At 37.2% G+C, this 22,546-nt stretch overlaps 1 protein-coding gene across 1 annotated transcript in view; it reads left to right on the top strand.

The window, feature by feature from the left end:
- Positions 1–484: 484 nt before the first annotated feature.
- Positions 485–22,546, top strand: part of GTF2I (general transcription factor IIi) — a gene marked incomplete at its 5' end in the record, with an annotated part of 42,237 nt that continues 20,175 nt past the window's right edge. The window contains 12 exons of the mRNA XM_029086299.1: positions 485–619; positions 1,049–1,232; positions 1,432–1,460; positions 2,600–2,648; positions 3,312–3,355; positions 4,762–4,839; positions 11,934–11,993; positions 13,995–14,057; positions 15,744–15,845; positions 17,842–17,907; positions 19,106–19,289; positions 21,001–21,059. Of these exons, the coding sequence (XP_028942132.1) occupies positions 485–619; positions 1,049–1,232; positions 1,432–1,460; positions 2,600–2,648; positions 3,312–3,355; positions 4,762–4,839; positions 11,934–11,993; positions 13,995–14,057; positions 15,744–15,845; positions 17,842–17,907; positions 19,106–19,289; positions 21,001–21,059 (1,053 nt within the window). The remainder of the gene's footprint in view (positions 620–1,048; positions 1,233–1,431; positions 1,461–2,599; positions 2,649–3,311; positions 3,356–4,761; positions 4,840–11,933; positions 11,994–13,994; positions 14,058–15,743; positions 15,846–17,841; positions 17,908–19,105; positions 19,290–21,000; positions 21,060–22,546) is intronic.

Below are 22,546 nucleotides of genomic sequence, written 5' to 3'. Positions count from 1 at the left end.
CAACCCAATCTATTCTATGATTCTATGACTGCTGCATGAGACATCATACGTAGCACCAGGGAGCTCTGGGACCCTTCATGCAGGCATTTTAACTTTTCCCTGGTGACTGTCCTTCTTTTCTTGGCAATTTTGCATTTTATTGCTACTGTATTATCCTCTCCTGAGATTAATAGTGTTTTCTACCTTTTCATCCCTAAAAAAAGCCTATGTGGATGTGTCTCTTAATTCATCATTCTTACACCTCAGAGGGTGATGCTTACAAATGTTGTAAGGAGGATATACTAATTTTGGTGTTAATTTAAATTTACTCGTTGCCAATGTACATAAAAAAGTGCTTTTGCTTCTAAGACAAATAAGTTCTTATGATTTTTCTGGCAGGAATCCTTTCCAAGAGTCTATATAGTCTAAACTGGAGGGACTAGGTACTGCAGGTTTTAATAACTTCTTATTTTATTTTTTTCTTATTTTTGTAAATAACTGCCAGGTGTTACAGAGCAGGAGAAGGCTGCAGAGCTGCAGAAAACAAAGACTGTGCAAGCTGCAAACAGACTGACAGTGGATCTGGTGGAACTGGAAGCTCTCAGGAAGTCTGTGGAGGACTTTTTCTGCTTTTGCTATGGTGAGTGCTTTAAATTCTCCAAACCAGCTGTTCTGGATTTCTAAATTTTCATTCCAGTTGGGAGGAAAGTACTGTATGATCTTAGCCTTCCAGTTATACAGCTCTCAAGGTGGTAAGTTTAACTTTTAGGAGCTGATTCTAAAACATACACATATATTGGATAGTTTCCTCGATGTGTTCTGTGGGGTGTGATTGGAGATTACTGCACACCACAGCCCATTTAGCTTTCTTTCAAGAACGCCTCTGTATCTAAGTGGGTTCCAGTGCATGATAATATGAGCACTACTTGGTTTCCTGTAGAAATTTTCCTTCTCTCCAGTGCTCTCCAAAGTAAAAAGTTTTATGAAGGACTCATTCTTTTGCTAATTTGAGTACTCTTGACCTCAAAACAGGCTCCATTTTTAATTTTTTTTTAAATTTATTTTCTAGGTAAAGCTTTAGGGAAGTCAACAGTGGTCCCCGTGCCATATGAGAAGATTCAGAGGGACCAGTCTGCTGTGGTAGTGCAGGGCCTGCCCAAAGGACTTGCATTTAAACATCCATCCAATTACAATGTTTCAACCCTGAAATGGATTTTGGAAAACAAGTCAGGGATCTCATTTATCATCAAAAGGTTATTTGCACGTTCTTTTGATGGTCTGTGTACCTTGGTTTTGTGCTTAAATTAAGTCCAATTAGTTTTACTGTTTAATTAAATACACTGCACCCTGTTTCTGTTGAATGGGAGTGTTTGTTCTTTAATGTTACATGACCAAGTAAATAATGATGTTTTTGCTAAAACTGTGGGTTTTTCTTTTCATATTTCCACACAGGCCTTTCCTAGAGCCAAAGAAACACCTAGGTAAGTTACTGCTTACTCAGACTAAACAGAAACAGATCAGAATTTTAATTTTAGATTGCAGTATAGGTGCAAGATTTGGTCATATGGAAAGTGGCAAATTGTGCAGAAATTCCTAGACTTTGAATTGCCTTACTTACAGAACCATAACGTCTTCCTTTATGCTTTCTACCAGGAGCAACTAATTAGGGATAAAATTTGTTCTACTGCATCCTTCATCCCTTTACTGAATTAGACTGTAATGTGGATTGGATAGTAGCCTAGGGAAGGGAGAATTGAACTGATGGAGGACTGCATTGCATTTTTAGAAGATGCCAAGACTTTGTGCTCTTTGTTCCAATACATAGCTGATTTTGGTATTTATATTTCATGTTAAAAATTGATTTAGTCTTCTGAAATGGCTAAGTGTTGTGGTTCCCATGAAAGCCTCTCTATATTAAAAAATCTTGAGCTAGAGTGAGTATTTTAAAACTCCACAAAGATTTACTTCTAGCTTAGAAGAAATCCCTTCTCCTGTTCGTTTGGTGGGATCATGATGCTTTACTTGCAAAATTTGTGTATGTGAGGATTTGAAGCAAACTCAAGAGGAATGTAATCAAAAAAGAAAAGTTTCACTTTCTCAGGTGAAACAACCAGAAGTTGATGCTGGATTAGTAAAATTAGAAATGTCTTGCCTGTGCCCAGTAAGAAGACTAGAGAGTGGGAAGTGGCAGAAATTCTGGTAATAGTACATTTCTATTGAAAAAGCAAGGCAGCTTTTCAGTGTGATAAACGACGTTCTAAAAGCATAATTTATTTGTGTCTAGCAGTAATTCAGGACTAAGCTGAATCTCTGTACAGCTATCTGTTTTAGCAGAGTTTGGGTGAAAGATTTGTTTACCTTTGTTTCCCAAGATTTTCACTGAGCATCATGAAAGAGAGCAGTGAAAAGCCTGGTGATACACACATTGGAAGTAATTTTATGTTGATGTTGCTTTATAGATTAATAAAGCAGTGTAACGAGCCCTCATATCTGTGAATACAGAAAATATGCACATGTGCTTGTAAAATGTGAACAGGTTTTTGATGCAGTGTTACATTTTCAATTTGTATTTAAGGTAAATGGAGTACAAGAAATTCAAAGATTGTCTTTTAACTTTCAGGAGCTCATACGACAGATCCTTCACATTCAGTTGTACCTCCAGGTGGAAGGTGAATTTGAAATAATGTAGTTTTTTTGTATCAACTATGTATTTTCATATAGTTTATCTGTCTCTTAAAGTGCTTTTTCTGTCCAGTTGACCTGTGGATAACTTTTGCTTGCCTGGGATTATAAAAAGCATGAAGCTGAATTTTCTCTCTTTTTTGTGGGGAAACTGGAATTAAACAGATGCAGTTTCCCTTCGCTTTCATGAGGCCAGTGAGTGTTCTTAATTCACAGTCTGTCAATCAGGGATAGGTTTGTCATGTTTTATGATACAGCAACAATGGGGAACAGAGGTAATGTTGCTTCCTTTGCCCTCCAAAATTGATTTTTTTTTTTTTTTTTGGTTAGTAAATGAAGATATTATATCTGGAGTAAATAAAAAAAATAGGTTAATATCAAAACAGGGAGCAAAATGGCACGTGTTTCTGTGCTTCTGAGTTTGCTTCTCATTAAATGGTAAACATGCTTTGAATACTGTGTATGTCCTGAAAATGTAGAGTTAGGAGATTCCTGGAAATTCCCTTGATACAAATCAGTTAAGCTTAAGATACAGGGAGTTTTACTGTTGTGTTCCTGGTTGGAAAAAAATGCTGGGATGTTGATTTTACTAGACAGTAAAATATTTGGTGTTTATAATGTCAATTTGCTTGATTTGTTTATTTTTGTAGTTGTCCTCCTGTTCAAGTGAAAACAGAACCAAATGAGGATTCTGGTATGTAGAAAATTTTGCCTTTATTGCAAAAAAACCCACCAAACAATTAGTTTCTGTTCAAAAGGCAGAATTTAAGCAAGGATAGGAGCTTCGAGGAAAAAAAAATAGCAAAAAGACATTCTTCGTGGGAAAGAAAATTTTTTCTTTCCTTAAAAATGCCCACTTTTCAATTGGCGTTTTTATCAAGTATTTAACTTTGGCCAAATGTTTCCATTTCTAGAAGGAGATTTGTAAAATTTTGTAGACTATAATAATTTATCTTTGTAAATAGTTTAGTTTTAAATGGAGAAGAAGAAACCTCTTTTTTTTTTCCTAACTCAAGATCACTTTATCCCTAATGGGGAGAGAAAAACTTGGTTTATTTGTTAATATTCCAAAAAAATTGAAAATGACAGAACGTCCATTTTCTAGCTCAAATGGGAAAAAATAGCAAAATGTGTTACTGATTGTTAAAAAAATGCCCAAGCATTCCTAAATTCTCCTGTAGGTTGGACATGATCTTTCAATGCTTAAGTGGATGCTTTGTGATGAAGGCGTGAATAATCCCATTAAAGCCCATGAGATGGCAGGTGTGCTTAGAGATAAGCTGATGGCTTTCCTTGTTGTTGGGCTGGGCTACAGTGCTCAGCATTTTGTAGAAGAATTAAGTTTTTATAGTTAGTTCAGTTTTTTGCTCTAGTTCTTTGTGCTTCACAGCTTTAAACTTGTGGTTCAGGAATCCTTTGTGGCCAATATTTATCTTAAAGTACACAAAGAGTTCACTTCAGCTTTTTGTCAGGTCACTCCCAGACTCTTTCCTGTGCTGCTTTCTAGCCATTTTAAGAAATTCTCCTTTTGTCAGAATGTTTTGAAAACATTTTAGGGAATGCTGTGGAGGCTTATGGAGGGGATGGTTCACTCGAAGGAAGCCAAGAGCAGTTGAAGACCTTTGGTGTTGCTCCATCAGCAGCACAGTTTGATGCAGACTGTACCTGAACTTGTCTGTACAGAGGAGTGAGCAGAAGTAGATCTAGAAGTACTTTCAGCATGACAAGTGGTAAAACATATTTATTTTTTTGGCTGTGCTAGTGGGTAAGAAGGAAGGAGACCTTTTTTAATTATTTATTTATTTTTAATTCTTCAGATATGAGATAGCATTTGCAAGGATGCCTAGTTTGTAGGGAAGCATGTAATGATGAATCCCTTCTGATGGTGACCAAACTGAAACATAAGAAACCAGCAGGTTGTTACCTGCTGTTACCATTGTTTTAGCTCAACAATTTTTTAGTGTCTCAGCATCTGAGAAATATATATTTTTTTTTTTTAATGGAGACTAGCTAGGATCTTGGTGGGTGTTTTGGTTTGATTTTTTTAAAGAATCTGGTTATTACTAGTTTTCATACTTGATTCTTTTGTTGCTTCTACAGGAGTTTCTTTGGAAATGACAAAAGTAGCGGTGAAGGAGGAATCAGTTGATCCTGACTACTATCAATATAATATTCCAGGTAATGATACTAACTTTCATATGTGTTTATGTCATGAAAGGGTGAGTGCTTAAGTGTTGCTCTCTCTGTGCCTCTCTTTTTAGTTATTATTGGTCATTAAATGTGCAGTTACTTAGCTCTGTTAAGGTACATGCTGGCTATTGTTTAAGTTATTCTGAAGAATTACCAAAACAGCTAAAGTACAACTTCAGCACACCCATATGTGTGTTTGGACTGAAGGAGAAATTACAGGAATCTTTTGAACGGCTTAATTTTTTTTTCTGAGGGTCCAGTATGCACAGTCTAATTCCAGTGACCTCTTTGAACAGGAAATAAATCATAATAATGATGAAGTCCAGAACACTGCTTGAATCTTTTCTTTAGTTTAAAGTTTCTGTAACTTTTATAGTGTATTGATCACTTTTCTTGTATGGAATGACCAATATGTGTCAAAATTATATTGAAAAGTTTATTTATTCAGACAAAGTGTAACAGCATTTGTGATGTCTGTGGCTTGGGCTCTGCGTATTTTAAGGCATCTCTCAGTTGCTTTGCCTCATCTCTATGTATCTAGTTAATACTGCATGATAACCTCAACTAGGAGTGGAAAAAAACCCCCCATTATTTCTGTAGGTTGAAATGAATAGTAATTAAGAAGTCCAGATTATCAATGGCAATAATAAATTTAGAATTCTAGTTATTTTTATATTTCAGCCTACTTGCATTTGTCTTTAGGTTAATTGAGCAATACAAAGGAAGACAGGCAAGCTGCCACACATCTCTGAAGGACAGCTGCATGTTCAACAATGAAGTGCAATACCACGTCCTTTCATTTTGTAATGTTACATATTATTGAGATAACATTTTTGTGTGTTTAGACACAAAGCTTGAGATTATTTTCTAGTGTGCCTTAATAAACTACAGGATTGTAGAATCAATATTTTCATACTGCACGTCTCAGGCAATGTACGAACGCTGTTCAGAGAGCTCTTCACTGTACGGCATAGCAAATGTCACCACTTGGGTTTAGAATTCAGGTGATTTCTCTGGTTTTAGGATTATCTTTTCTTTGTATTTGTACATTGCCTAGCCTCAGGGTACAGGAGGGGTTTACAGGCACACTATAATGTTGTAAAAATAGATACTTTTTTGGAGACAACCTGATCATTGTTCCTTCCAAAGCCAAGTCCTGTCATCTCTTTTGCTTTTCAGCCCCTTGTAGCTTTCCATTTCATGAATAAAACCAATGTCAGAATTTGGCTGAAGCGTAATCCAATGCTGTTTGAAGGGAGTCGGTACTGAAATCACTTCCTTACAAAATAGTCACCCATTGTGCTGCAACATGTTTGTCTGAGCTAAAAAAATCCCATAGTTACAATATCCTTCCATAGTGAAGTCTAAGCAATGCGGATTTGGGGGGAAAATTTCCCTTGTCTTTTACAGACCTCTGAATTTAAATCTTCTGATTGGTGAAGATGCATCTTTTTTTCAAATTAAGTGGGGCACAATTAATATAACTCCTTCTTTCCCCATCCCCAGTGTAGTCCTCCAAACTTGCATTTAAAACAAGGTAAAACTGAATGTACTGGTAAAAATGGGATGCTCTGAGCTAAAAGAGATGTTAGCATGTCAAGTCATGCCCCCTTACTTGGAGTAAAGCAGCTTCACCTTCGTTTCTTCAAGTTGCTACTGCTTGGATTCATCAAAGGTTGTACAAAATGCAGAGAACTATAAATTCAAGAGGCATATAGGGGTTTGTGTCTACATGGTGGTGCTGTTCAGAGAAGTGAACCTTAGAGAAGTACAGTTATCCTGAGGTGTGCTCCTGAGGGATGACACACGTCTGCCCAAGCATTGCATTTGTACAGACGTGCTGCAAAATAAAATGGTTAGGGTCATAGTTCTTACTAAAAATACAGCAAAAGCCAGGCTTGTTGATTTGTGAGAAGAAACAACTTAACTGTTAGAGAGCAGCAATCTGCTTGGGGCTACCTGGAGAAAATGATTTACTGATGAAATTTCACGGTTATTGTTTTTTATTGAGTGTTTGTTCCCTCTCACAAATCTGTAATTCTGACCAAAGTGCTGTGTGCCTCAGTGACACACAAAACTCTCCTGTTAATCAAACAGGGGGAACATTATATCTGTAGGTGTGGATGTTCATTTAATCTCTTATTATCTTGTAGTAGGTTGCAGCATTTGGATGTTGCCATGAGTTAATACTGAATTACTAAATTTAGAAATATTTTAGCAGTACACAGTAAGAAGACTGAGAAATAGAAACTTTAGCCATCAAAAGCTTCATGTGGGTGTTTTGACAGCATATTAGGGACAGTTTTCCATCAGTGGGCACTAGCAGTATGGCAGTGGGTGTTTTATTTCCAGTATCCCAGACAAATATGAAGGTCACTGCAGTGTTAAATGCTTTGGGTGACACCAAAGACAACCTGTTCTGGAAGAAAGGTCCAGATTTTGACTGTTGACTAAATGAGGAAAAGGACTGAGCAGAGATCTGCAGGACTAAATAACACATACTGGAGCCTTCCAGCTATCATAGTTAATATTCCTGCATACACCTTATCTCTAAGTACCAGTTATTATGGCTCTTAGGAAAAGAAACGTTGGTCACAATGCTGTTTCTTAGTTTACTGGCTGAAATGTGGTTTAGTCCCTGAAGTGTGGTTTGTACTCTGAGATTAAGCATATTGCTATGCTGTGAGAATAGATCTCTCTTCATCGCTGTTGCAGAGGGACCAGCGTTCATTTCAGCCTGAGCTCCAGACCAGCTGGGTATGTGCAAGGCCTGATCCTAAAGCCAAGTAGCAGGGTGGGTGTTCTGTACTGTGTTGTCCTGGTTTTGCTAGGATAGAGTTAATTTTCTTTTTAGTAATTAGAATAGCTGTGTTTTACTTGCAGTGTTTCAGTTCAGACATATCACGAGAAGAACACTGATGACAATACTGATGTTTTTTTTTAGTTGCTGCTGGAGCTCAAGGCCACGGTGTTTGGCTGCTTCGCAGCTGCATTAGGACTGGGAGGGGGGAAGCACAGTGAATAGCAAAACCCAAAACTGGCATCTGGTTGTGCCAATGAAATATTCCATATCATATCACGTCATGTCAGTATATTAACCAGGGCTGACCGGAAGACGGGGTACTTCTCTTGGGCATCGCTCGGGATCACTCTTCCGGGGTTTCGGTTCGGGACCATCTCAGCTCCGGGATCGTTAGCTGGCACAGGCCGGGCATTGGTCAGCGGGCGGTGAGCACTGTGTATCACTCATTTGTATAGTCTGTTATCACTGTTGTTATCATTATCATTTTCTTTTAATTAGTAAATAGTTTTTATCTCAACCCGTGAGTCCTTGCCCTTCTTTCCAAATTCTCTCCCCTACTCCCTGGGTGAGGGGGGGGCGGGGAGGGTGATAGAGCAGGCTGTGTTTGGCTGCAAGCTGCAAGCAAAAGGGTGAATCCACCCAAACCACCACATGTGTTAATGCAAATACATCTCTGTGCCTATAAATCTTCCTCACTTCTATATCAGCTTCCTTGCATTCAGGGGACTGTCCAGCTGATGCCTAAATGTAACACATAGACACACATCTTGGCTTCTTACTAGAAGGCTGTCACAGACCCAGGCTATTGTGACATCTTTTCTTGGAAAAAAAATGAGACCAGAATACCATCAGTGCCAGAATGAGAGCAGCTCTGAATCAATTAAGAGAAGAGAATTAAGAGCTATACATTTATTTTTATTCCCCAATTTACAAAGAAGCAGGGGAATTCCTGCTTCCAAAGAAGCAGAAAATTCCTCAGGGATATGTACCATCTTAAATCATCAGCAGAGTAAAACAAGGCTTTTTGGAGACACAGCCCTCACAGGACTGAGTAACTTGCTGACTAAAGACCAAACGTTTCCTGAAAGAGGCACGTTATCCCATGAATTTTGTGGATGCAAGTCTTCAGTTACCGCTGATGCCTCAAAGTTAAAACAAAGAATTGGAAGCAGCAGGAAGACTGTAAACAGTGTATCCTGTAAATTGACTGGTTCAGCTTATAAACTGTTGTCTAATGAACTGACTGGTTCAGCTTATAAACCACTTAGAGTGAGTGAACAATTGCCTAACATTTCTTCTCCCTAAAGCACCATGTGGTTGAACAGTGCAATCAGTTTTGGAATTTCAGGAAATGTTGGAGTGAGGCAGTTAAAATTTAGGACATTCACCCAAAACCAAATGAAATTGAAAATACCTTCTGCTGGGGAAAAAAAGCCCAAAATGGGTTTGTAAACTGTGCTTTTATTCTCACTCCAGAACATTGAAACTCATGAATATCTTTTAATGTGTCTCTAACAACAAAATATTTCTCCTTTGGAGAATTCCTGCAATACTAGAAGTAATGTCCATTTTAGTGGGGCTAAAACTGTAAAGCTAGACTGACAGTACTCTGACCTCTGCAATGTAAGCATGTAAAAACTATCTTAAACCAAGAAATTCCAGAGGATATATTGAGAAAACAGAAAGCATGATGTTGTGCTTCCTAAAACCATTCTGATATTACCCTGGTAATTACATATTATTCAATTTGCTGCCATCTGGGTAGCAAAAAGAAGACCAAAAAAATGAGCATCGCTGACAATGATAATCCGTGAGATAAATCCGTGGCTTCTGCCAAGTGGACAGGTTTGGCTGTGTAGTCAGGACATAATCCGTTAGGAACTGTGAGGCTGAGGGATTTGAACTTCGTGTAAGTAAATGGTTTTGCTGCTGTGCTTGGTTTTTGTTTTGCTTAGTAATATGATGTGTATGTATCTGCTTGTCACGTGCATGAATGCAGTAAAGTGGAAATGTATCTGCTCTTTTTTATTATCTCCTGGTAGTAGAACTTTCAGAATTCTTTTAAATTTGATTTTCTAGTCTTTAGTAAATTAAACTAGCAGAATATATTGTTTTGCACTTTTTGATTTCTGAAGCAATTTTCTCATACTGTTTTTTCCTTTGTCAAAGCTTCAGAAATATGGAAAAAAAAAAAGCTTAAAGTTTCGTAAAATGATTTGTGTGGGTCACTTAAAAAATTTGATGGGTTTACTACATTTACTGTATGTTTTATTGACATTAAAGATGAGGGGATTGAATTCTCTGTGTTTAATCCCAGGGGCTTTAAGCCTAGTAAGTGTATCTTTCTAACTAGACAATCTTTATTCACATTTGAACATGTCAAAGACTCCTATTTTTCCTTTTTTTCATTTGTGTCACAGCATATATTTGGCATGAAGATAATGCAATATAGGGACTATTTCAGAATATGTAGGTAAAACAATCCTGTCAGGATTTATGAATTAAGGAATAAACACAAAAATGTGATATTTGCTTATAATGGGTGCATGCTTCTGTGTGTCAGTGTGTTATGAGTTATAATCACTGCATGTTCAGAAGGGTTCTTAGGAAATGACACTCCCATCTGCCTGCATACACTCAATATACTTATTATTCTTAAAAGAAAAGTAAATTTAGTCCATGGAGATGTTTTCCAGCACACCAAGGGAGGCTGTGTTCTATTCCCACTCGCCCATAACAGTTGCAAATCACACTCTTTTGATGAGAATTTCTTCTCCTGTGGCCTAGAGCAGCAGCAGTGCCTCTGGCTTCTGCCTTGCTCCTTGCCTTCACCAACGCTTTTCCTCATCTTTGCACTTTGGTCTCAGCTGTGCCAGTACCACTCTGTCTGGAGCTGTGTTTAGAACCAAATCAGGGAGCTCCTCTAAGTTGAAGACAAATAAGAAAAGACACAACCACCACCCCCAGTGAGGAAAAAGTGGCAGGAGCAGGTTAAAGCAGCACTTGCTGGAAGAAATGCATGTAAAACAAAGAACCTCGTGTTGCTTCCTCACTTGAAATCCTGTTAACTTAAAACCCCTTGGAAAATCTGAGCAATCAAATTGGGCAGAGTGATCTCAAACTAACATTATTGCAACCAGCTAATAATCACGTTTTTCTAAAAAAAAAAAAAAAAAAAAAAAGTCCCTAAATATTAATTTTATTTACTAACTCGTAGAATTTGATACTGTATATGTACTTTCACTTGACTGAAATATTAAGTCTGGTGGTCACAACAGTCGTTTGGATCTTTTCTTACTGTGTATAGGAAATAATGTGTTTAAAATATTTCACTTGCCTTATTAGTCAACAGTAGCTTTTTCTGTTGTGAAGCTATTAATATGAGTTGTTGATGTACTTTTAAATCTAAATCTAAATGGCCCTAATTTCCAGGGAGCTATATGATCTTCTGCAGGTTCCTTTTGCAAATGAACACAGAAATGATTTGGTTTGTACAGAACAATTAGTCCCAAATCCTTCAGTTCTGGTTAGTCCTATACATTCCTATATGCCACATAGAGGCTAGTTTTCTCTACCTGTGCTATTTCTGTGGTATAGAATGATCTCTTGCTCATTGTGAAGCCATTTGTGCTGTAAGCAGTTCACTCTTTCAGTGTAACTGCAGGAGTGCCAATTTTTAAGGGTGTTAATTTAATCTTTTAAGAGCTGTTTTTTGTGCTGCTTTCTGCAGCAGCCTTTTTAAAGCAGTCCTCATATAGCCGTCAAAAGAGCTGTTCTGTTTGGATGAAAAGCAAACGACCTGGATGTGTCGTAAAGACTTTAATCTCTCTGAATTGGTCTGTGTAATGTAGGTAGAAATTTTAAAGTCAAAAAAGGACTCCCTAGGAATACAAATTGTAACAAAGAGGAAAAAAGATTTTAGCTGATTGAAAATTCATTGAAAAAAGGCAGAACCATCAAGATTTCATGTTTTAAAATCAGTTTATTAACACCAAAAAAATGGAAAACCTGCTGTTCTGCATGAGTCTCTGGCTGTTCAGTAGTCCAAGAAATGCACACCCCTGCCATTAGCTCCTCAACATTTTTATTCTGATGAACTGCAGGAGTAAGGATTTATAGATTTTTAATATTTCACAAAGTCTTTCCTAAGTTCAACTTTACAAAAAGTATGAAATGAGCATATGATATATGCAGTGAAGAGTTATTTGGCAAATTCCACTATGAACTGGAAAAATGTGTTGTGAGACACAATTTAAAAGCTGTTCTCTTTATTCCCAAGCAGGCCCTGCTGAAACATCAGAGATGGATGAAAGAATTGCTCTTGCAAGAAACTACACAGGTAGATCTTTTAATTGTATTTTTTTCACATCTGTTTTGGAGATTGAATGTGTGAGTTTTACTCCCCAGAGCTCTACTGCTTTGATTTGTAAGAGTTAGGGTGCTGGAACTTAAACTTCAACAGAAATGAAAATGTCTGTTGCTGTAATTTTCAGGTGTCCAGGTAGAGAGACATATAGAAGGGAATCTTCTTTCGGTTCTAAATTTGCAAAGGAACATTAGGTTGATTACTAAAGCCCTAGTAATTTGTGTCAATGTTTCTTGTGAAATTCAGTCTGTTTCATAATTGGTTATAAAGTTTAATAAACTTCTGCTTGTGCATTATGAGTACAACTTGATAATTTCTTCAGCTGCATGCGAGGTGAATAGCTACATACAGAACAAAGTACGTGGAAAGTCTGTGTTTAGTGGAAGGAGTTCCTTACTGTATCTGAACAATATCTGAAATAAATTTACTTTAAAATAATACTTTTTTTTTTCAGCTTCTTACAGTCTGTATTTAAAAATACTGGTTTGTCCATTTGCAAACACTATAAAATACTAATCTGCATTTCAACCTGTGAATTTATTTATAATGTTAGAGTACTGCTGTCATGAATTTAAGATTCAGAAATTGAGCCTTCTGGTTTTTGTTCATGTGAACATTATAGTTCTGGATTTTTCACTTGCAAGAGTGCTTGCTTTAAATAGTCTGTTTAAGTTCCTTTTGTATTTTAATTATGATATGTTTTTTTACTTTATTTTTATCTAAAGGAAGCCACCAGGGTTCTGACTGCGGAGAAGGAACAGATGTGGAAATACCAGTAGAAGGTTAGAGATACAAAATGTTTTTCATGAGTATTACTTAACATCGTTGGATATTTTTTATAGAAATGTTTGAAACGATGGCACTAGGTGGACCATTTACCAGTCTTTGATTGTTCTAAATTTAAAAAAAAAAAATATTTCTTTCATTTTTTTTGATGCTCTCAAAAAAGTTTCTAAATGATTAGTTGGTGGGATAGTTCTTTTTATGACGAAACTTGATGTTCACATCTACTAAAAGACCATTTCATCCTAATTCTTTCCTTTTGTGGTGCTTTGCATTTGCTAGTTATCTACTTAGAATTGTATCAAAACATCATACTGTGTTTTCCATTAACTAGATGATATATTGACATAGTTGGACTACACTCTGATTAAGGTGTCTCAGTAGATACTGCTGAATCTCTCCTGTATCTCTACTAGACACAACATCATGTGAAGAGCTGTGGAAAAGGGAGATTCCTTCAGACTTGCTCCCAAAGTGATACCATACTTCCACCTTACAGAGATCTGAAAGAAAATACTCTTCAGAATGCAGAAGCACAACATTACTCTGCCAGAATAATTCAATTATATTCCTTCATAGACTGCTCCTTAGTTTTGAACTAGTTTTCAATATAATTAGCTTCACTTTTTTAACTTTACTGCAGTTAAATGCAAATTGCTTTTTCTCCCACCAAGTACTGATAGGCCTAATCCTATTTATTATGTTGGTGCAGACCACCCCAATGAAAGCATTGTGATTATGAATTTTCCTCTGGTCTTGCAGCCTGTTAAAGAAATCATTATAGTCCAACAACTCTGAGGCTGTATAAATGGTAAAGAAATAGATCTGTAGGGGCACGCAGCCTTTGTTTATATTTTCAGTAATCCTTGATAACAAAGGGAAAAATATTTATGATTGTATTAATCCTATTAAGCCAAGAATAAGGAATTTCCTGCTGTCATTAACGCCAACTTTGCACTGCTGCACACGCAATTTAGCAAGTATAATCCCCCCCTCCTTACCCTTGTCTAGAATTGCTTAAAGGCTTATGGTAAAATATCTTTGCTTCTGTTTTTTGTTACATGGTGTGAATATAAAATGTTTCAGTGAGCCAGGGGGCTTCTCTGACAAGTGTTTAATACAAAATCACTGAGTGTTCAGGTAAAAATCTTTTCTGTGTCCATCTTTCAACAACCTGTTTTCCCCCTTCAGATTCCTCCCAGCATGCTACTTCAGAAACAAGTGAGGATCCCGAGGTCGAAGTCACCATTGAAGGTTAGTTCTCTGGTTCATTAATTTCAGTCCACTGGGCATTTTTAGCTCCAAAAAATGTTTTACAGTGCCTGCATTACATGGAACTGAGTAAACAGGATTATATGCCAGTGTTCATTGAAGTCTGCATCGGGCACTGCTTGGTAAACATATCTGGTCCAGAAGTTCTGTAAAAGCACAGTATACTGAAGCATATTGGGCTTGCTAGGCTGGTTTTGAAATGATGTATGACAGAGATCTGCATCTTTCACATGTTTTAGAGCATTGGTAATGAAGAATGCTCATTATTTAAGTCATTAATTTAGATTTTTAAAAGATTTTACAACATTCATTTTGAAGAACGTGTTGTTTTATAAGCACACTGTAGTTATATGCAATTTCTAGTTAACACAAGCTTCTGGGAAGAATTGTATCATAACAGAAATGATGTGTTATAGGTGGTATAAGTGAAGCTTCAGTTTATTTGTCTAATTTTGATAAATATGAGATGGAAACCTTTATACTTACCACCTCCCTTTGTCATTAAATGGCACTAAGGCCATTATCCATGTTGTTTTCATGCTCGGATGTTGTCTGGAGGTGAATTGTATTTCACGTATTTGTGAATTACTTGTCATGGAACAGCTTTAAAACATTTCTGAGATTGGCTTTTTCAGTGCTTGCTTCTGGAATGGGTATGATTAAGACCACCAAGTTAACTATTTAGAAATTAGGCAATGTATTTTAGGACAAGGTTAGCACTTCTGGCATTACTTTCACCTTTTTATAATCCAGGAGTAAAATAATTCTTACATTACCTCAACAGAAAAGATACTAAGAGAATAGTCATTAAGTTCTGTGGCTCTGTAAAGACCTTACCACAAAAGTAAAAATGCTTTGGTTTTATCTAGGAGAATATAGTACAACTGCATAGGTGCAAGAGATGTCAATATGTGATATTATTCTTCCTAAATAAACTATAGTCCTGCTGACCTGGGCAGATGCTGTTCTGTATGTGAACTTAACTTTAATTTTCTTTGCTTTAACCATTTATTTTCTCTAAGGTTGTAGATATTGGTAATTGGAGAGTCTTAAGAACTCACTAACTGGTAGGCAAGATAGTGTTTTGGACTGGGAAGTGTCTGGCTGAGTAGCAGCTCACTGAAAACTACCCTGGGGTTTGCAATTTTCCCCCTCTGTGTGTTTGAGATAGGGCTGACCTGTTAAATGAACTTCTGTTACATCCATCAGTTTTACATTAGTTTGAAACTGGTTTTAGCACCTGTAAACTCTTCAAGATAAAACTTAGGTATTGTGTTTCAAGACTTAATAGTGAAAGGATACCTCCAATTGGATAAAATTGTAGTCTATGTCTGCACAATTTCCCAATTTCTTCTGCTGTTGCATGGTCATTTTATGATCTTGAGATGTCCAGTCGTGTTTCAGAACACAATATTGGTTTCCTTAGGAAGTACAGAAGAAACCTTGCTTTTTGCTGTCTTCTGCCTTATGCTGGCTCTCTTAGCAAATTGTTCCTAGACAGGCCAATAACTTTCTAAAGTTACTCAGATCAGTAATTAGTTGCCAAATTTGATTCCTTGATAAAGCACAGTTCAATACTTGCATTAGAGCTTGAAATTCAGAGCAGTTCCAACGTTGCACATGAGTTCTCTGGACACGAAAACAGTGATATTTTTATGTTTCTTTAAGATGATGATGAATACTTGCCCCCTAACAAGAAAATGAAGAACACTGAGTCAGCTAATGAAGCTGCCAATACTGGGAGAAGAAAAGTGAGAGAGTTCAATTTTGGTAAGATAAAAATTAAAGATTATTTTATCTCTCTGCTTTGTTTTATTGGAAGATATTAGACACACTGCAGGAGTGAGACACACCAGTGCGAGTATTCATTTAAAAATCTTAGATTTTTTGGGGGCAAGCTGATCAGACTGAATTCATTAGTGTACTGAATTATGGCCAACCTGAGATCAAGAGCTTGTTTAGCAGCTGATCTTTCTCAATACATTCTGTGTGCTGAAGGGAGCTATGTTTAGGAAGTTAACCAAAGGACTCTGTATGCAAAGCAGCCTGCCTTGATCCCTGTGGACACACAAAAAGTCAGGGTCTTTTTGATAGTCCTTTCATAATACCTTATGTAGAGTTCTCACTGCAGAAATGCATGCACACGCTGTAGCTATTCTGGTTTAAGATACTTGCCATGTGATTTGTTGCAATCCCATATCTCTCCTTTATTTCTTGTTTTGGTTTGGTTTCTGGGCAGATATCCCATAAATCTGTATGCTTCTATAAGGTTCTGCACAATCAGGAATATGTCCTTTGGCACAGTGTTTGAAGTGTTTATTAGGAACGCTGTGATTTGAGGTCAATTGAAAAATCCCCATGGAACCTCTTCTGACATCTGTTTTGCGTGAAACATGTTATTTCATGCTGCTTTCAGTGAAAATTAATAAAACATTGTTGAGAGCTCTAATCTCAAAAGATCATTAATACTAGTAGACAGTTCCACAAATAGCATTAGTTAGTTTTGGTTGGGTCAGGAGAACATAATGTCAACATTAGGAGAGGAGAAGATTGAGCAGTTAATACTGTAGAAGCTTTTGCTAGATTTATATAGATTTAGTCACAAGGATGTTATTTCAAAATATAAACAAATTGATGTAGGTGATATGCCGGGTAACTAGAATGAAGAGTTTGTGTGGATGCAAGGCAGCATGCCAAAACAGCCTTTCCCCTCTAAACAAGGTCTTATTCTTGCCCACATCTGAAGCGTGGTGTCCTCTTGATATCCATGAAATTACATGAAAAAAATAGAAGCTTAAACATGGCTACCAAAGTTGTGTACATTGGTCTGAGAATGAATATTTAAACCCGTTTTGATACGGATTCAAAATTCAATCCCCTCTTGTGTGATATAAGGACTTTTTGACAACTGGAAATGTAATAGCTTGAATGGCCTCATTTTTTGACCTCTGTAGTTACTAGATTCAAGTCTTTGGTGTAAGAAATAAGCTGTAAGTACGCTTGCTTATTAACTCGTTCTTAAAAGGCCAGCCAGCATCTGGTACCATCTACAAAAGAGTTGTGGCATTTCCCTAAAAGCATTGAGAAGTACAAAAAGCTGTGAAAACATGTGCTCTCTGTCACAAGCAGAAAATTAGATGTTAAAATTCTGCCGTTTAATCCAGCTCTCCGTGGAACACACGATTGGATTTGGATGACTTCTGTCTTGCAGCCTGTATCTTCTTTCAGAAATAGGATTTATGGGCATGTTTTGCAATATCAGGACTTGGAGAAATACTGGATTAAGGTAGAGGATGGCACGATGGCTCCTGACCCAGATAGTTGTACAGATCTGAGCCAAAACAACTTCATGTACTCACTGTAAGCTTTATCAAGCTTCGCTAATTAAGCTTCTCAGCACCCAGATTTAGATAACTATCAAGAGCAGCTGCAAACTGGCTTTACCCCGATGGTACTAATTGCTGCTGACCAAGCCATCAAAGAGAAACCATTTTTGGAAGTTACTTTAGGCTGGTTTATGGTTTTTTTAAATGTGATTTAACATCTCCACAAGTTTTGGAGGTAATATCAAACGTTTTATTCTCTCCTTTTTCTCTCTGAATGTATCCCTGTGTTTAAGGGATAGCCTGTACTGTACTCCACAGACACCTATGTGCAAGTGAGCAGTAAAAGCACACTGCATATTTCAGTTAGAGGTAACGTAGATTTTAGAAGAGATTCTCAGTTTTGTTTATAGTCTTAACATGTCCCCCTCTTTTCTTTGCAGAGAAATGGAATGCGCGAATTACAGACTTGAGAAAGCAAGTTGAAGAACTGTTTGAAAAAAAATATGGTATGTGTTACACTCCTTTCCAAACAGTTGCCTCTAGTCCTTTGACACCATAAATCACAGCTTTTTGGCATGTATCTTGTTGTTAGCCCAGGAGCATGCCAGTACTGACAGCACCAAAGGGTTAAATATTGTTAGAAGACTTAAAACTGGAGAAAGTAGCTTTTTTTTTTGATGAGCAGAGTAATTTCAAAATTGTGTGTCTGTGTTTTGCACCTAAGTGCAAAACTTGATTTTAGTTTTCAGTTGTGGTCGGTTTCCTGGAGCTCCAGTGCGCTCTTGTCTTAGGCACCCACATTTTGTACTCTCATTTGGCCTTAGCTTGGCCTTTCTCTCCTCAAATTTTTTGCATCCAGTTTCCATAGCAAAACAAAAGAATGTGACAAACTATTTGCAGAGCAGTCAGATGGTAATAGAGAATTCTTGTTGCATAGCCTACAAAATGAACGTACACTTTTGAGCAGAAAGAAATCATCCTTCTTGGTGTTTGCAAACCATCATGCCAGTCTCCAGTATTTGCCAGCCTCGTAGGTGTATTGATATGATTACAGTCCTAAAAAAGTACATTGGAGGTTATTTTCCAGTTGTGAGTGAATCTGTTACTTGCTTTTCATTTGCTTCAGAGATTTCATTAGTAGGGTCATGCTTTTTTCAACAGTGTTAGAAGTGTATTGTTTATTTCACTAGTGATTCCTTAGATTTCTAAAATACACTGAAGCTGAAGCTTTGGGAATTCACTCAAAAGAAGGGTTGTGTACCCCTCCTCCAAGACATTAATGACTCTTGTAACCCAATAGTAGTGACAAGTAATAATAATCAGAGCTAATGAACTGAAACAAGCTTGTTTTATAATTAAGTCTAGATAATTTAATCTTTAAAAATGTGCTATTAAACAAAACCAAAATGCTGTGAAACTTCACGTAACAGGTGCAGTCTCTGTTATTAAATGTTTACCAAGTAAAGGGAAAAAAGGAGACTCTGCATATGTGTACAGGTCTGCAGCTTCTTTACTGTGAATTAGAGTGATTTTGCTATAAAACAAAAACAAACCCCCACAAATATGAATGCTTGCACATTTAAATGTGCTGAGGGGGTTATTGCCTGTCTGCTAATTTTAATGATTTTCAGAGTGATATCAAACAGATAATTTGAGTAGGGTCCTAAGCTAATCTAATGTTTTTATCCTCCTTTTTTCTTAAAGCTCAAGCTATAAAAGCAAAAGGTCCAGTGTCTATCCCATACCCACTCTTCCAGTCACATGTGGAAGACTTATATGTTGAAGGGCTGCCAGAAGGAATTCCCTTCAGGCGACCATCCACATACGGCATTCCCCGACTTGAGAGGATACTTCTAGCAAAGGAACGGATCCGATTTGTGATTAAAAAGTAAGGAATTTTGCATTTTTGTCCCTATATTAGTCACTGTTTTCTGCTGGCTCCACTCTGCTTCATTTTGTCTTCAGGAATTTCCAGAACTGATTTCTGCTGATGCATTCTTTTGCTGTACTAAGGAGTAATTTTTAGTTGATGTTGACTCTGATAAATTCAGCTTATCACATCTGCAGAGCACCACAGTGGTGGCTGAGATCTGAACAGATCTGTTCAATATTATGGACTTTTTATCATGGACAGACTCTCTTTTTGCTATTTCAATCTCTGTGACTGTAATACATATTGAAAGCCATTGACTTAGGGATTTTTTTTATTCTGTCTGAGGATCCTGGCCTAAATTTCAGTTTGTGCTTTTATTTTTTTCTTGCTGGAATGTTGTATCAAGGTGTCTTTGGCCATATCTGTATATAGCATCTCCCAGTGAAGGCTTGAAGCTAAAATAGCTACTGGTTCCTGTGGTTTAGTTGGATGCCTGTCCTTGGTGTGTCTGGAGGTAGATCAGGTAGTGTACATGAGGGGAGACTTCAGATGTATGTAGAAACTGCTGGAGGGCTCAGTTTCCTGCCGTTTCATCTGCCTTTAAAGTGAGGACATGAGACTCTGGGCTGCTTAATTTCTCTTTTTCTTCTTTCTTGCCTTGGTGTCTTTCCTAGAAGATCCTTGGCATTACTTTCTGCAAAGGTAGGTGGGATTGGAAGGGAGCCTGGACTGAACCTGAGTTCAGGGTATGCAGGGAGAGATGCCAGCATCCATGGATGCCGAGCGCTGGATCTTGGAGCTCCAGAGCACTTTCAGATCCAGTACGACTGTGGCAGACTGATGAGCAGCTTTGGTAGTGGGTGGATATTTACCTTTTATAGTTCAGTGCTTTTCTTCAGGCAGATGTGAAGTTTCACACCACAGATGGGCACTTACACTTCAAATGAAGCTTCTGTGAGTAACAGCTGACGTTTGACTGTTGCTCAGTGGTGTAGAGCCTGATCCAAGACTTGTCAACGTGGGTAGGAATCTGCTGATTGCAGTGGTCAGGCTCAGAATTGGTGGTAGTTACAGCCCATGCCTCTGTGCATGCTGCCTTTAGCATAGATGCTAATTTCTCAAATTTGAGAGGTAAATGTTCAGTTTCTGTCAGCCTAATGCTTGCAGGTGACCAGAAAAGAGGAAGAAGTATAGATCTACCTTTTGGCTCACTTAAAATCAGACACTATGTGTAGATTTTGGTATTTATGCAGTGCTGCCACCTGCTCAAAAATCAGTTCAGCTCTGTGAGAAATACCAGAATTTAAAATTTTTTTGTTGTTCTAGTTTGAATAAAACTAGATGTATTTGGGAAATGGAAATGTCTGCTCTCAGATTTTCATTTTTAAAGGTTAAATTTTTGATTTGGACCTTTGTTTCTCACAAAGCATGTCTTAGACCTCAGAAATAATTCTAATGAAATATGTTACCATGAAATGTTATGGCTCAGGTGGCTATGGGTGTCAGGCATGAAAAATATCTTTATCAGTAGAGTTCCAAAGAGTTCTTCTAATACTTTGGTGTTAATTGGAATTTAATGTTGGGGATTGTGATGTCCCCTGTGGTTTTTTTTGTTTGTTTATTTCTTTTCTGATCATTGAGTGGTAACTCAAGGCTGTAACTGTAGGCTGTAACTCCTGGTTTAGCAAAGTGCATGTCACTGAAGCTTGTATCTTAAATTTTTTAGGTATGAGCTTTTGAATTTGACACAAGAAGACGTAATGTTGGACAAACCAGGTGCAGGAGGTGGGTCTTCAAACGTGTGAGTTGTATGAGTACAGTATGATTTCCTATTTGTCAATCTCAGTGGTGGCTACAGTTTGCTTTTACTAATAACACATTGCAAATAACTCCTCTTGCTTTGAATTTTCTTGAGCTACAAAGCAACAGCAATTTTCCACTGGCTATCCAAGCCAGTGTTACTAATAGTAACACTCTTCAACTGGTTTGATTCAGCTGTCCAGGAAAAAAAATCCAATTAAATAAGTGTTAGTCTGTTGAGATACAGAGAAAAGGCAGCAGTTTCCACAGTTGATAGTTTACTGGGTAGGGGAGCTGTCTGTATAATGGAGTAATAGTTTATATATGGTATTGTCCAAAATTAAATTAACTGAAATGCAGTAATGAACAAACGACTTATAGCAACATTTATTATTGTAGAATCTGACTTGCTGGGATGATGGGACTCTGTGTTTGCATAGCAGTGCAAAGACAATGCATTCTAACTGCTTTTGTCATCAGTAATCCTTGTCAGCAGATGAGTGCTCTTACATGTTTTGCCTCCATTGAGCACCCATTCAAAGGAAACAAAAATAACCATGTAAAAACAAGACTTACAAGAATAGTTTTTTATTACAACTGCACTTCTGAACTCATTTCCCCAAAGCTCGGAGAAGAAAGTTTAATATAGAAAAAATCAAGTATTGAAAGAAATGTGCTTTTGCATGGGCACTAGTTGGTAAATTACTTTCTTGGACTTGTTTTCCTCTTCAGTTGTGTTCTACTGTCTCTTGGGCTTCAGGGCATTTTTTTAATTGTCCAAGTAAGCCAAGTGTTGAAAGCTTGTATGCCCAAACTAGTGGTAGCAAACAAATTCCTCCCAACCCCAAAATGCTAATTGGCAACCTCAGCCTGGTTGAACTGTAAATTTTTAGTAATAACAGAGAAATTTTTAGTTCAGACAAGGCCAAAAACATATAAATGGTAGTATCTGCACTACTGCAACACCATTGTGTTGTATTATATAATACAGACATAGACTCATATAATATATAATATAGACATAGACTCATAGTCTTCTGTTATAAAAAGTACATCAAAGACTGTACTTAAAGTAAACATTAAGGATATAAATTAAGCAAAGAAATTGGGTCTTAAGGATGTCTCTTTAACACGTATGTAGGAATTACAGCTTTCCTGCAATAAAAGTTAGCCTAGTGTTTTGAGCCTTAATAGCCTATTGTTCCTTCAAGCACCAAATTTGACTATAAAAATAGTAGGTAGGCTGATGACCAAGTCTTAAACTTAACTGTACTCTTCTGTGGGTTTTTAAATTAGCCCTTTTCTCTGTTGTTTTTGCCCTATTTAATATGCTTACACTGATTATGGAGACAAAGCAGGTACACTACATATCCTGTAAAACCCCTGTAGCTGAGAAAACTAGTGATAACCCATTTTGATGGCATAGTGTTACAAACAGTCACTTTGTGTTGCTTCTCTTCGCTGATTCGCAA

The sequence above is a fragment of the Antrostomus carolinensis genome, unplaced genomic scaffold (genome assembly GCF_000700745.2).
Source record: "Antrostomus carolinensis isolate BGI_N321 unplaced genomic scaffold, ASM70074v2 scaffold42058, whole genome shotgun sequence".
Lineage (NCBI taxonomy): Eukaryota > Metazoa > Chordata > Aves > Caprimulgiformes > Caprimulgidae > Antrostomus > Antrostomus carolinensis.
The sequence above is the reverse complement of the archived record's forward strand: the minus strand, read 5'-3'. Positions and strand labels throughout refer to the sequence as shown.